Source organism: Saccopteryx bilineata, chromosome 10 (assembly GCF_036850765.1).
Source record: "Saccopteryx bilineata isolate mSacBil1 chromosome 10, mSacBil1_pri_phased_curated, whole genome shotgun sequence".
Taxonomy (NCBI): Eukaryota; Metazoa; Chordata; class Mammalia; order Chiroptera; family Emballonuridae; genus Saccopteryx; species Saccopteryx bilineata.
This window is the reverse complement of record NC_089499.1, coordinates 5,928,027-5,939,894: the sequence shown is the minus strand read 5'-3', so window position 1 is coordinate 5,939,894 and position 11,868 is coordinate 5,928,027. Positions and strand designations below refer to the sequence as shown.

General features: G+C 52.4%; 1 protein-coding gene across 1 annotated transcript; it reads right to left on the bottom strand.

The window, feature by feature from the left end:
- Positions 1–329: 329 nt before the first annotated feature.
- Positions 330–10,947, bottom strand: MON1A (MON1 homolog A, secretory trafficking associated). Its single transcript, XM_066245110.1, has 6 exons — positions 10,671–10,947; positions 4,438–4,568; positions 2,883–3,368; positions 1,541–2,306; positions 685–832; positions 330–589 (listed from the first exon to the last, which is right to left on the bottom strand). The coding sequence occupies exons 2-6, from the start codon at positions 4,553–4,555 to the stop codon at positions 449–451; spliced, it is 1,659 nt and encodes a 552-aa protein (XP_066101207.1). The 5' UTR covers positions 4,556–4,568; positions 10,671–10,947; the 3' UTR covers positions 330–448.
- Positions 10,948–11,868: the final 921 nt, after the last annotated feature.

The following is an 11,868-nucleotide window of genomic DNA, read 5'->3' as shown; positions in this document are numbered from 1 at the left end:
TTGGGGCACACGGACAGGGGCCACATCTAGGAATGTGAGGGAGGCACCAGGAGCTCAGGCTGGGTATGGGAGTGGGCTACAGGGACAAAGCCCGTAGGGTGCAGGAGAAACGTTTACATGCGGTAGGACTTCTGCTGAATGAAGAAAGCTCAAGCCTAGGGTCAGACTCTGAGCTCATGTGGCCTGATGCTGTGTGAGGGAGGGGCTCAAGTGTGAACGTGCCCCTGTGCACAAGGAAGCATGGCAGGGGCCAGGGAGGAGGACCTGGTGTCGGTATGTGAGGGACAGTGGGTGAGCAACGGAACCAGTGACAAGGCCTGACAAGTGTCTTCTCCAAAGCACTTTAATGCACGCACAAACCCAGAGTCCCCACATACTGCCTGGGCAATAGAGGCCAGCCTGCCTGTGGGTTCCATGGCTTCCATGGCTGAACCCGCACACATTCCCATCAATACGTGAGGGGTGCCAGGATGAAGAGGCGGTCTTCTTCCTTGCGGATCCAGCGCATCAGCTTATGGATGGCACTGACAGCTGATGCCTTGGTCCCCAGGGGGCTGTAGCACATGTAGAGCTCAAAGGCACCTGTCACCTAAAGGAGGGGGCACAGGGTGATCATCCAGGTTACACACCCCTGATGGTCCCTGCCCAGGACCCCGATGAGGCCAAGTCCCAGGGCCGCCTTACCCAGGCTAGGAGGTTCTCGTTGGGGCCTGTGTAGTAGATGGTCTTGAGTGGGCGAGAGGCATTGTGGGCACGGCTGTGCAGGTACTGGTAGAGGCCCAGTAGCCGCTCCTGCTCCTCTTCACTGCTATATGGGGCCTCGATCTCCGGGCTGGAGATGGGGGATTGGGTTTGCAAAGGCATGACTTCCATTGCCTTCTCTGGAGATCTAGAAACACCTATTCCTAGCCAGGGCGACTCCACAATGTGTCTTACCCTCCAAATGCTCCCTGGGATAGAGCACTGTCTCCCCACCACAGAAGACTTTTCAGAACAGGGCTGGGCCCACCCAGACCAGAGGCCTGTTCCCCTCCCTCAAGTTCATGGCTTTTTTGGTGACCCTCTCTTAGAAAGACCAATCTGAGCTTAGGTGTTCAAGACAGAATGACAGGTCTGAAGCGGAGGGGTGAGCTGGGAATCCTCAGGACCCAAAAGGAGTGAAGGGAGAAGAGAAGCTACCACATTGGGCCCCAGCCCCCCTGTTGGAGGAGGGGAGGAGTTTTGCATCCTAGGCTAGACCAAAGTGACCCCTAAGGCAAAGTTGCTCCAGGGCAAGGAACGTGGTAGACTTCTGTTCCAGCTTCCTTCCCTGGGTGTATTGGGCATGTCCAAGCCATCTGGGTAATGAAGTAGAGAGGTGTATGCCCATGGGGAATAGGGTGATAAGGAGTCTGGGTCCTGTACTTATAAAACAGACCCAGTACGTATGTCCGTTCCCAGAGGGGACATCAGCTTCAGCACTGCATCAGGGCTCAGGCTCAAACAGCCCCCCTACCTAATCCCTTTTCCCTCGAGTAGTGTCCCTCAGGCCTTCCCTCACCTGGTGAAGAGTCCTGAGCTCTTTGACTTATAGAGGAAATGGCGCAGGTCCGGGATGCCCACTTGGGTAACACTGTAGTAGGGCATGCGCAGTGCCTCCCGCAGTGCCACGTGGACTCCCCGTTTCCGCAGGCGCTCCTGAAAGCGGCGGCGACAGTCGGAGACAGCAAAGAAGTCCTCACGGTCGGTGGAGATGAGCAGCAGGCAGAGATCAGTGTCAGGCTCCAGGTAAGAGATGTGCGCGTGGAAGAAGCCGGCTGCGTTGAATTTAGGCAGGCACACGGGCGTCCAGGCCTCGCCTTCGCGGAAGGACGAGGAGGAACTTATGAGGTTGAAGAGCAGGTGCAGGTCGATGGGGTGCAGGAATTGGTCCTTGCGGCGCACGAGTGCCACGAGCTGGTTGCGTGCCAGCAGAATGGAGAAGACCAGGCTGCGCACGCGCGCTTGCTGCAGGCTGGCACTCACGGTGTCGCGCACGGCCGCCGCCAGGGGCAGGCAGCGCGCTGCCCCCATCAGGAAGCTGGGGTCCCGCGCCATGAGCTGCAGGAGGTTGTCAGTGATGCGCTCTGAGCCCGAGAGCAAGCGCCTTAGGTCGTAGTTCTGCTTCTGTTGGAAGATGTGGCTCAGCTGCGCGCCTGTGAGAAGGCTCAGGATCTGGTAGTAGATATAGAGGAGCTCCTGCGCTAGTTCCTGCGCGGACTGCCGAGTGCGGGCCACCGCCACCAGCACCAGTGGGCTCCGGCGTACAAATACTACCTTGTAGCCATCTGAGGGCGGGGTGGGGGTGGGATGTCAGCTTAGCCCCGCCCCGGGAAGCCCTCCCAGGTTGGCCTTACCCAACTGTCTCGGAGCCCCTCCTCCCAGCAGCTTGTCACCTTCCACATCCTCCCAACCCTCCCTCACAGTTCTGCACGCAGTAGGGGATTCAGGATGATGAGAAAACCAGTAGCTCACGGCCCCCTTCCCCTGAGGGATCCGGGCCTGGCCCTGCAACTTGCTTCTCAGACTGGCACCAGCTGAAAGGCGGGAAGCACTTTAGCAAAACACACATCCTTGTGCTAAATGGCAAGAGCTGGGTGGGGCGCAGGACCTGGCATTTTTTGGTCACCTTCCAGGCTTTTGATCCTGTCCATGGACAAAGCTTTGGCCCTGACAACAGCCCTATGAGGCAGTCAATGTTGTTATTCCCGGTTGAGATGAGGACCTAAAGTCCAGTGACCGGAGGGACCGCCCTTGGTCACACAACACATGCCATCCCTCTGGGCCCCCAGGAGTCCAAACCTGACTATGAATTAACCTGCCTGGCCAGCAGAGCGCTTCCAGCCCTCCTCTAGGTGGCTCACCTGCGTGGATGGAACGAATGGCGTTCTTGTCAGCCTCCAGGAAGGACACCAGGGCCACCATGACACCCATGGTGCTGGAAAGTGCCTCCTCTGACCCATAGCGGGAGTACACGGGCTTCCCTGCCTCGCTGAGCACGAAGACATGCTTCTGGTGCAGTCGCCAGGACTCCGCAGCCTCCTCCTCGTCCCCCTCGCCGTCCCCCTCCCCGGTGGACTCGGTGGACGGTCTCCCGGATGCCCCTGGGGGCTCCGCCCAGTCCTCAGAGCTTCCTGGCAGCATCTCCTCCTGGAGGTCTCGAGCCACACCCGTCAGCTGGGTGCTCAGCTCACTGAAGTCCTGGCTGATCTGGCGCATGTCTGTAGGCAGTGGTGGTGGACGCCCAGCACCCTCCTTGGGACTCTCCCCGGGAACCTCCCCATCTTCTGATTCAGTCAGGTCCTCATAGGAACGCGCATGGACGAACATGGCACCCTCCTGCCCGGCACCTGCCAGCCAAAAGCACTGGTGTCGGGAGCGGTAGCTACCGGCAGACCAGCTCACCAAGGTGCCTCATCAACACTTCAGCTGGACTGCCTTTCCTGATGAGGCGAATCGCTCTTCCCTTGTCTATCCCAGTCACACTGGCCTTGGTCCATCTGCTCTTTGGACACCTTCAACACCCCTCACCTACCTCAGGGCTTCTGCACCTGCTGTTCCCTCTGCCTGGAAGGCACTCCCAACTCCTTGCGTAGCTTACTCTTTGTCAGCTCTCAGCAAAGACATTAGCTGCCTCCTCACCTGACCTCCAACCCCAGGCATTCTATCATATCTCTCTCTTGAATTTCTCCTGTGACACTTGTCAGTTACTGTCCTTCTCCCTAACTATGAGGGGGTTCCCCCACAACAGCAGGAACCTGGCTGTTCACTGCCACATGCCCAGCACCTCACCTGTGCGCAGTGAGTCACTCCAGGGAGATGGCCCCTGACTGCTCAGGCCATAGCTAACCCACTCCACTGTAACGGCCCCACTAGCCTGTGACTCCCCTAGGGACCATGTCATTCTTCCTCTACTGATTGGTTTTTTACAGAATAGTTCAACAGATATATTTTGGGTCTCTATTATGAGTTCGGCACTGTACCAGGCATTGGGGATACAACTGCTCTGTGCTCAAAGAGCTCACAATCTGTGGAGAGAGATGGGCAATACATACATAAAAAAATAAAACTACAAAATAACAAGTGTTCTGTACAGAGCGTGGTCAAAGCAGGCCTAACTCACAAGGTGGTGGTGGCATTTATGCTGAGAGCTGCAGGGGAAGGGGGCAGGCAGGTACACTGTCGACTCAGAGAATAGGAGGCTGGCAGCCAGACAGCTCAGGGCCAGTGGCCCAACGTGACGTGTAGAGGAAGGCCGGAAGCAGATTGAGCTTGGTTCCCCGCAGTACCCCAAGCATCCAACAAATACCCAGCGAGTAGCTGCACACATACATGAATGAGTGGGAGGGAAAGACTGGATGGGAATCCTGACCGCCCTGGAGCTGCTCAGGCTGTCAGCTGTGCACACCCTGCCCATACCTGGCTCCATCCCCTGAGCCAGTCCTGGGGTGGGGCTCTCTGCTCTCTCCACACTCTGCCCGTCAGAAGGAGCCAGCGAGCCATCGCTGCTTGTCTTCCTCTGCATGTCAGCAGCCATCCCGTGGGCTCTCCTGTGGGGCAGACAAGGAACACTAGCATAATTAACAGTGGTTAAGTATAGGAAAGTGTCCCTCACCAGGACCCAGCTAACTCAAACCTCTGGGTAATGGGTTCTGGTATTCCCCTCTAAAAGAAAAAATGAAGTATGTTCTTTTTCTCATCATAAAAGGAAGAGTTCATGGTATCTATTCACTGAAGAAAACTTGGAAAGTACAAAGAAGTATAAAGTAAAAAATGTCATTTTTCCATCATGCAGGATCTTTCACTGTTCATATTTTAGTATATTCTCTTCTAGTCTTCTAAAAATATATACATAGCCCTGAACGGTTGGCTCAGTGGTAGAGCATTGACCTGGTGTGTGGAAGTCATGAGTTTGATTCCCGGTCAGGGCACCCAGGAGAAGCGACCATCTGCTTCTCCACCTCTCCCGCTTCTCTCTTTCTTCCCCTCCTGGAGCCATGGCTTGGACAGTTTGAGCAAGTTGGCCCCAGGCGCTGAGGATGGCTCCATGGCCTTACCTCAGGCGCTAAAATAGCTCAGTTGCTGAACAATGAAGCAGCGGCCCCAGATGGGCAGAGCATCGCCTGGTAGGGGGCTTGCGGGGTAGATCCCAGTCAGTTGGGGTGCATGTGGGAGTCTGTCTCTGCTTCTGCTTCAGCCTCTCCACCTCTCACTTAATAAATATATATATTTATATATGTAAATATTTTCTTACAAACTGATAACAGCAGCAGCTAACATGTATTTAATGCCCAGGTAGCATGCTAAGAAGTTGATGTGAACTAAGTTATCTACTCCTCATCACCGCTCCCTAGGCAGGTGCTCCTACTGGGCTAGCTTTAGAGATGAAGGAACTAGGCTGGGAGAGTGTAAGCACCTGGCCCAATGTTACCACAGGAAGGAGGCTCTGGAGCTGGGAACTGAAACAATTTTTTTTTTTGGAACAATTCACTGTCCTGATACCTTTCACTGCACATCCTACCAGGAACATTCCTCCATTCAAAATGGAGTTGAGCAATTGCAATTTTTGGATATATAGGAACTTGCGAAGAAAGAAGTACAGCAGAGGAAACAGGCTTGTCGTCAGGCTGGAGCCTGGCTTTTCTCAGAGTACACTTTGGCACCTTTTGAATTTGGCACCAGAACTTCCCTTACTGATTACAAACAACTATCAACAATTTCTATTTCCAGCCCCAATCTTTCTTGTGACTTTTAGAGGCACACACATGTACTTGGATGTCTTACAGGATCTCAAAGTCTTATGTCCAAAACTGAGTTCCTGGCCATCCCCTTAAGAAGTTGTTCTTAAGCCTGACTAGCGGTGGCGCAGTGGATAGAGCATTGACTGGGGATGCTGAGGCCCCAGGTTTGAAACCCCAAGGTTGCTGGCTTTAGCCTGGGCTCATTGGGCTTGAGCACAAATTCACCAACTTGAGCGGTTGCTGGCGTGAGTGTGGGATCACAGACATGACCCCATGGTCGCCGGCTTGAGACCAAAGGTCACTGGCTTGAAGCCCAAGGTTGCTGGCTTGAGCAAGGGATCACTGGCTCGACTTGACCCCCTCGCCCCATTAAGGCTCAGATGAGAAGCAATCAATGAAAAATTAAAGTGATGCAACTATGAGTTGATGCTTCTCATCTCTTTCCCTTCCTGTCTCTCTCTAAAAAAAAAATAAATTAAAAAAAAAAAAAAAAAAGGTTGTTGTGCCCAGAGTTTCTCAGTAAAAGACAATTTCACCTTTTCGGTTGTTCAGTGAAAAACCCTGGCATCATCCCTTCTGCCTCTTTCCCCATGCCTCATATACTACCACCAGCAAGTCCTGCCGGCTCTGTTCCAGAACCCAGGCACACCTAGCCAAATGTCTCTCTCCTTAACATTTCCCACAGAATGCCTCTTGGTTTTTAAATTAAAAAAAAAAAATTAAGATATTATTTATTGGTTTTAGAGAGAGAAGAGAGAGAGAGAATGGTAAGGGGAGGAGCAGGAAGCATCAACTCATAGTTGCTTCTCATATGTGCCTTCACCGGGAAAGCCTGAGGTTTTGAACCGGTGACCTCAGCATTCCAGGTCCATGCTTTATGCACTGTGCCACCACAGGTCAGGCAGCCTCTTGCTTTTTAATACCAACTCTGGTAGCCAGCCTACATTAGGTCTCCAGTGGGCCTCAGCTGCTGGTATTCATGCCTTTGTATACTCCCCTCCCACCCTGAGCTGGGCTGTCACCAGTGGGATCATGGAAAAGTGACACCTGACTCTGAGGTTAGGTCATAAAAGACATTGTGGTTTCTATCTTGCTTTCTTAGATCACTCTCTCTAGGTCGTACCATCAGCCATGTTGTGAGGACACAAGCAGCCCTACAGAAACTCATGGCAAGAAACTGAGACCTGCCCATGGCCAGTAGCAATGTGCCAGTCATGTGAGTGAACAAGCTTGCAAGCAGATCATCTCGCTCTAGTCATGCCTTCGGATGACAGCAACCTCATGAGACTCTGAGCCCAAACCATGTAGCTAAGCTGCTCCCAAATTCTTGACAGGCAGGAATTGTATTAGAGGATACATATTTATTGTTTTAAACTGTGGAGTTTTGGGATCATTTGTTACACAGCAATAGCTGACTAATAAAACAAACAGGTATTGATTCAACTTCTGTTTATACAGAAAAATGTATATTTACAGCATCAAAATTTGATCTGCATTTTAAACAAAATATGTGCATTTAAAACCTTAAATTACATTCCAGACAGAACCAATGGAAGACCCGTGAGTGCCAACAAAAAGGGCTCACTTGCACCATGTCTGCGGCAGGTACCACAAGAGGCCGAGTCAGAGCAACAAACGTTGCCTGATGACCAGGAGGAAACATTTTAAGCATTTTATATCCTAACACTATAATTTATTGGGCCTATATCAGGTATATATTTCCCCTGTATTTTACTGTCATTTTAGAAAATTGAGGCTCTGGGGTTGATGAGAAAAGCATTATACTTTTTTCCCCTTAAAAATCATGGGAAGCAGGCACTAAGTTAGTGATTCTGGACAGAATGTTCAACTTTTGTGGAATGGATTACTGATGCTCAGTGGGAAATGTCCACGTCAATTACCTGACTACTTCTTATCACCTCCACCACCATCACCACAATGGTTGAAGCCACTGGTATCTCCCTAGGTCGGAGCTTGCTACAACCATCTTCTAGCCAGTCTCCTCACTTCTGCCCTGCAGTCTGTCCTTCTCACAGGCACTCAAAGTGATCCTCTTGAAACAGAAGTCAGGTCATGTAATTCCTTTGCTCCAAACTCTGTAAGCGTCCCACCTCAATCAGTGAAAGAGCCAATTTCCTGATGGTGCTGCACAGGCACCACGCTATCCATCCTCCAGACCATTACTTCTTTTTTTCCTTTTGTATTTTTCCGAAGTGAGAAGCTGGGGGAGGCAGAGAGACAGACTCCCACATGCGCCCGACCAGGATCCACCTGGCATGACCACAAGGGGGCAATGCTCTGCCCATCTGGGGTGTTGCTCCGTTGTGGCCGGAGCCATTCTAGCACCTGAGGTGGAGGCCATGGAGCCATCCTCAGCTCCCGGGCCAACTTTGCTCTAATGGAGCCTTGGCTGTGGGAGGGGAAGAGAGAGACAGAGAGAAAGGAGAGGGGGAAGGGTGGAGAAGCAGATGGGCGCTTCTCTTGTGTGCCCTGGCTGGGAATCGAACCCGGGACTCCTGCACACCAGGCCGACGCTCTACCGCTGAGCCAACCAGCCAGAGCTAGACCATTACTTCTTTACCCTTCATCTCCTGCCCTTTTCCCCCCACTCATTTTGCATAAACCCAGCCACACCAACTTCATAGCTTTCCTTAAGTATAATGTAAATGTGAACCCTGAGCATTCCTTTGCTTGAGAACTTTTCCCTTGCTGAACTTTCTGCCTGGACCACATCTCCCCGCTTTTTCTCTTGCCCCAGACCTCACCTGTTCCATGGCTTGGGCTAGATATCTACATGATTCTCACTTCCTTCAGGTTGCTGCTCAAGTGTTACCTTCCCAGAGTGGCCTTTCTACAACATTCCTCATTCTTACCCCCTTGGCCTGCTTTATTTTTCTACATTGAAAGTCATCCTGTAAACTGACACAAATTTCAAAATGTCAGCTCCACACTCAGGAGGAATCTAATTAATGTTTGCCAGAGAAGTAACTTTGGAAGAGAGAAGGTAAAAGAACACCCAGTTACAATGTAGTCTCTGGAGACCCCTGCTTTGGAGAAGACTTGTCCTTGTAGTCAAGTGTTCAGGAGCAATGGCTCTGGAGAGGGACATGTATTAACTCGGCTTGGTTTTATATATCTCAGTTTTCTCATCTATAAAACAGGGACAATGACAGCACAGATTCATTGGGTTGTGGAGAATGAAATGAGATCATCTATGTAATCTAGTTACCCTGGTGCAGAGTAGGCACCGTACATTCAGTTGCCACCACTCATGCATCATGATTATTCTTACTTAGCATTCAGACCATATGTAGCTGTACTTACACACGGATCCATCCAGTGGTCTCTGCCATGTAAATGAGTTTTTTTTTTTTTGAGAGTCTGTTCACTCTGAGCCAGGCCCAGAGTGAACTGGCCTGGGAAAATGTGTTTCTGACCTTGTGAAGCCATGTGGGCTCTGGTCTGGTGACCCACCTGTGATATGAGGCCAAAGAGCTGTCTATGAGATTAGTGCTAGGAGTTTCTCCAGGCTAACTGGTTACTCATGGGCTCCGGAGTTGCAAAAACAGGTCGTTAGTTCTCTGCTGTCCCTGTAAGCCTCTCCCAACTTGAACTCCTTGGTCTGCCACATATTCCTCCTGCTCTGTGACCTTGCACATCTGGCTCAAAGACCCAAACAAGTTCTATAGAAGCTTACCATGTCCAGAGGGCCCAATACCCACTGAACCCTTGTGTGCTTCAGGTGACTGAGCCAAGCCAGGCTGAGTGGTACCCATGTAGACTGGGGGCAGGATCAGCTGGCCCCGGCTAGTGGATGTTCACTGCACCACAGTTCCCCTGCCACCTGAGATTATATGCCACCTCAGCATCTCCAAGGCCAAGCTGGGGATCCAGCCAGAAGCCCTGGTGAAGCAAATGGTTCTCCAGACACTTACACAGGAAACCAGGCAGAGTGGTACATGATTCACAACAATCGCAGCCCCCACTGGAGCCATAACCTGTGTAGCTGAATCTCCTGGGAGGCTGAGCTTGAAGCATTTAAGCAAGAGAGATCTCTTGCAACAAGTCCGAAATGCTCCCTTGGGGCTCCTCCTCAGGCAGCTTCTCTAGAAGGCTCCAGGGCTTGCTACTTTGCCTAATGTCACCAAGCGGGTTGACTCAATCAGCTATTCTAGTGTGCCTCCCTCCCTCAGGTGCCGCCCGAAGTGGGGAGGTCCTTGCAAGGGCCCCTCCCTACCGGCTCCCTCTTCCTGCTTAGATAGTCTCCTTCCAGCTTTGACCTTTTGAGGAGTGGCCTCCTAGGAAATTGGTGCCGGCATCCAATGGGTGGGTGACAGACAGGGCTCAGGTGAGATTGTGCAGTAGGTGCTTCAGCCGGACGCCTACTCCGTGCTGAAAGCGTGGCCTAGTACTAATCGCTGCTGGTAGCCACTCCCCTCTCGGACAAAGGCTGTTCACCCTGCCCTAGCAAACTCGAGCCCAGAAAGGGAGGCTCACCCAGTACGAGGGGCAGCCCAGTTATCTGAGCCAGAACACCCTTGTGAGCAAAGTCTCAAGCCCCAAGACGCTTTCAGGAGATACACCGCTCAGCCCACAGTCATCTCCGCGATCTCTGAGGGCTCTGCTGGCGGAATGTGTGCGTTGGGGGGCGGATCCTACCTGGCCACTGCCCCCTACATGTCTTCGCCCTCCCAGCCAAAGGATGGGTTCCAGGCGTCGCCTTTTGTATTTCTCAGCTGGGAGCCAACCGGCTAAGGGAACCCAGAGAGCGCCAGTCCTCCTACCGCAAATTGCAGCATAGACTGCAGAACCCTCACCCCTACCCCCTACCGACTTCAAGCCCCTCCCTCCAAGATGACAGCTCTCCAGTCTCGGCGCCCCCAGGCCACGTGGGTTGGCAGTCGGACTCACCTGTTTCTCCGAGGGACCCAGGACGCATAGAGATTGTCGGTCACTGCCCTCTGCCGGGCCCCCGGGAGGGCACTGGTGTCCGGCTGGGCCCAGACTGAAGGTGCAGGTTCGCGGGGCCACGACACCCTGTGGACACAGACATGGCCACAGCGCGGACCACCACCCCCTCCCACCGCCCCTCGCCCGGCCGCCGGCCCAGGAAGACCGCCCTCGCCCGCCTCTCCCGGCAGAGGCCCGGCTTCAGCAGCTTGGCCTGACCCCGCCCTTCCCCAGACTGCATTATGGGAAATGTAGTCCGCAGTTCTCGGCACCGGAGGCGGCCCGGGTGAGGGAGAGGGGAGGGGCGTCGGTTCTTGGCAGAACCCCGGGCGGGATGTCATCTGGACAGGGGCTGTCTCACCCTGCACCGGGGCTGTCTCACCCTGCACCGCCTTTTCCTGCTTCCTGGCCTGGCCCACGGCCTCCTCCGAGCCCCCATCCCGAGTGGACCAGAGACCCGGATACCCGGCCCCTCCACCCTGGCCAAGTAGAGGTTTACGATTCAAGGGAGAGAAAGAGACGTTGGTATTGTTTCCTTCACTGATGGTTGAAGAACAGTGCAAGTTTGGGGAGCTTTATAAATGTCATTAGTGGGCCTGGCCACACTGGCTGTAAAGGATATAGGCCAAAAAACATCCTTTAGCTACTTTTTTTAAAATTGACAATATCTTTATTCAAAATGTTTCCTTTATTTATTTATTTACAGAGACAGAGAGAGAGAGAGAGAGTCAGAGAGAGCGATAGACAGGGACAGACAGGAACGGAGAGATGAGAAGTATCAATCATTAGTTTTTTGGGTTTTTTTAAATAAATATTTATTTAAATGGGGTGACCTCAATAAATCAGGGTACATATATTCAAAGAAAACATTTCCAGGTTATTTTGTCATTTAGTTCTGTTGCATACCCATCACCCAAAGAGAGATCGTCCTCCTTCACCCTCTATCCAGTTTTCTTTGTACCCCTCCCCCTCCTGCCCCTCCCTCCATCCCTCCCCCCACCCCACCCCCCGTAACCACCACACTCCTGTCCATGTCTCTTTTTTTTTTTTTTTTTTTTTTTTTTTTTTTTTTTTTTTTTTTTTTTTGCATTTTTCTGAAGCTGGAAACAGGGAGAGACAGTCAGACAGACTCCCGCATGCGCCCGACCGGGATCCACCC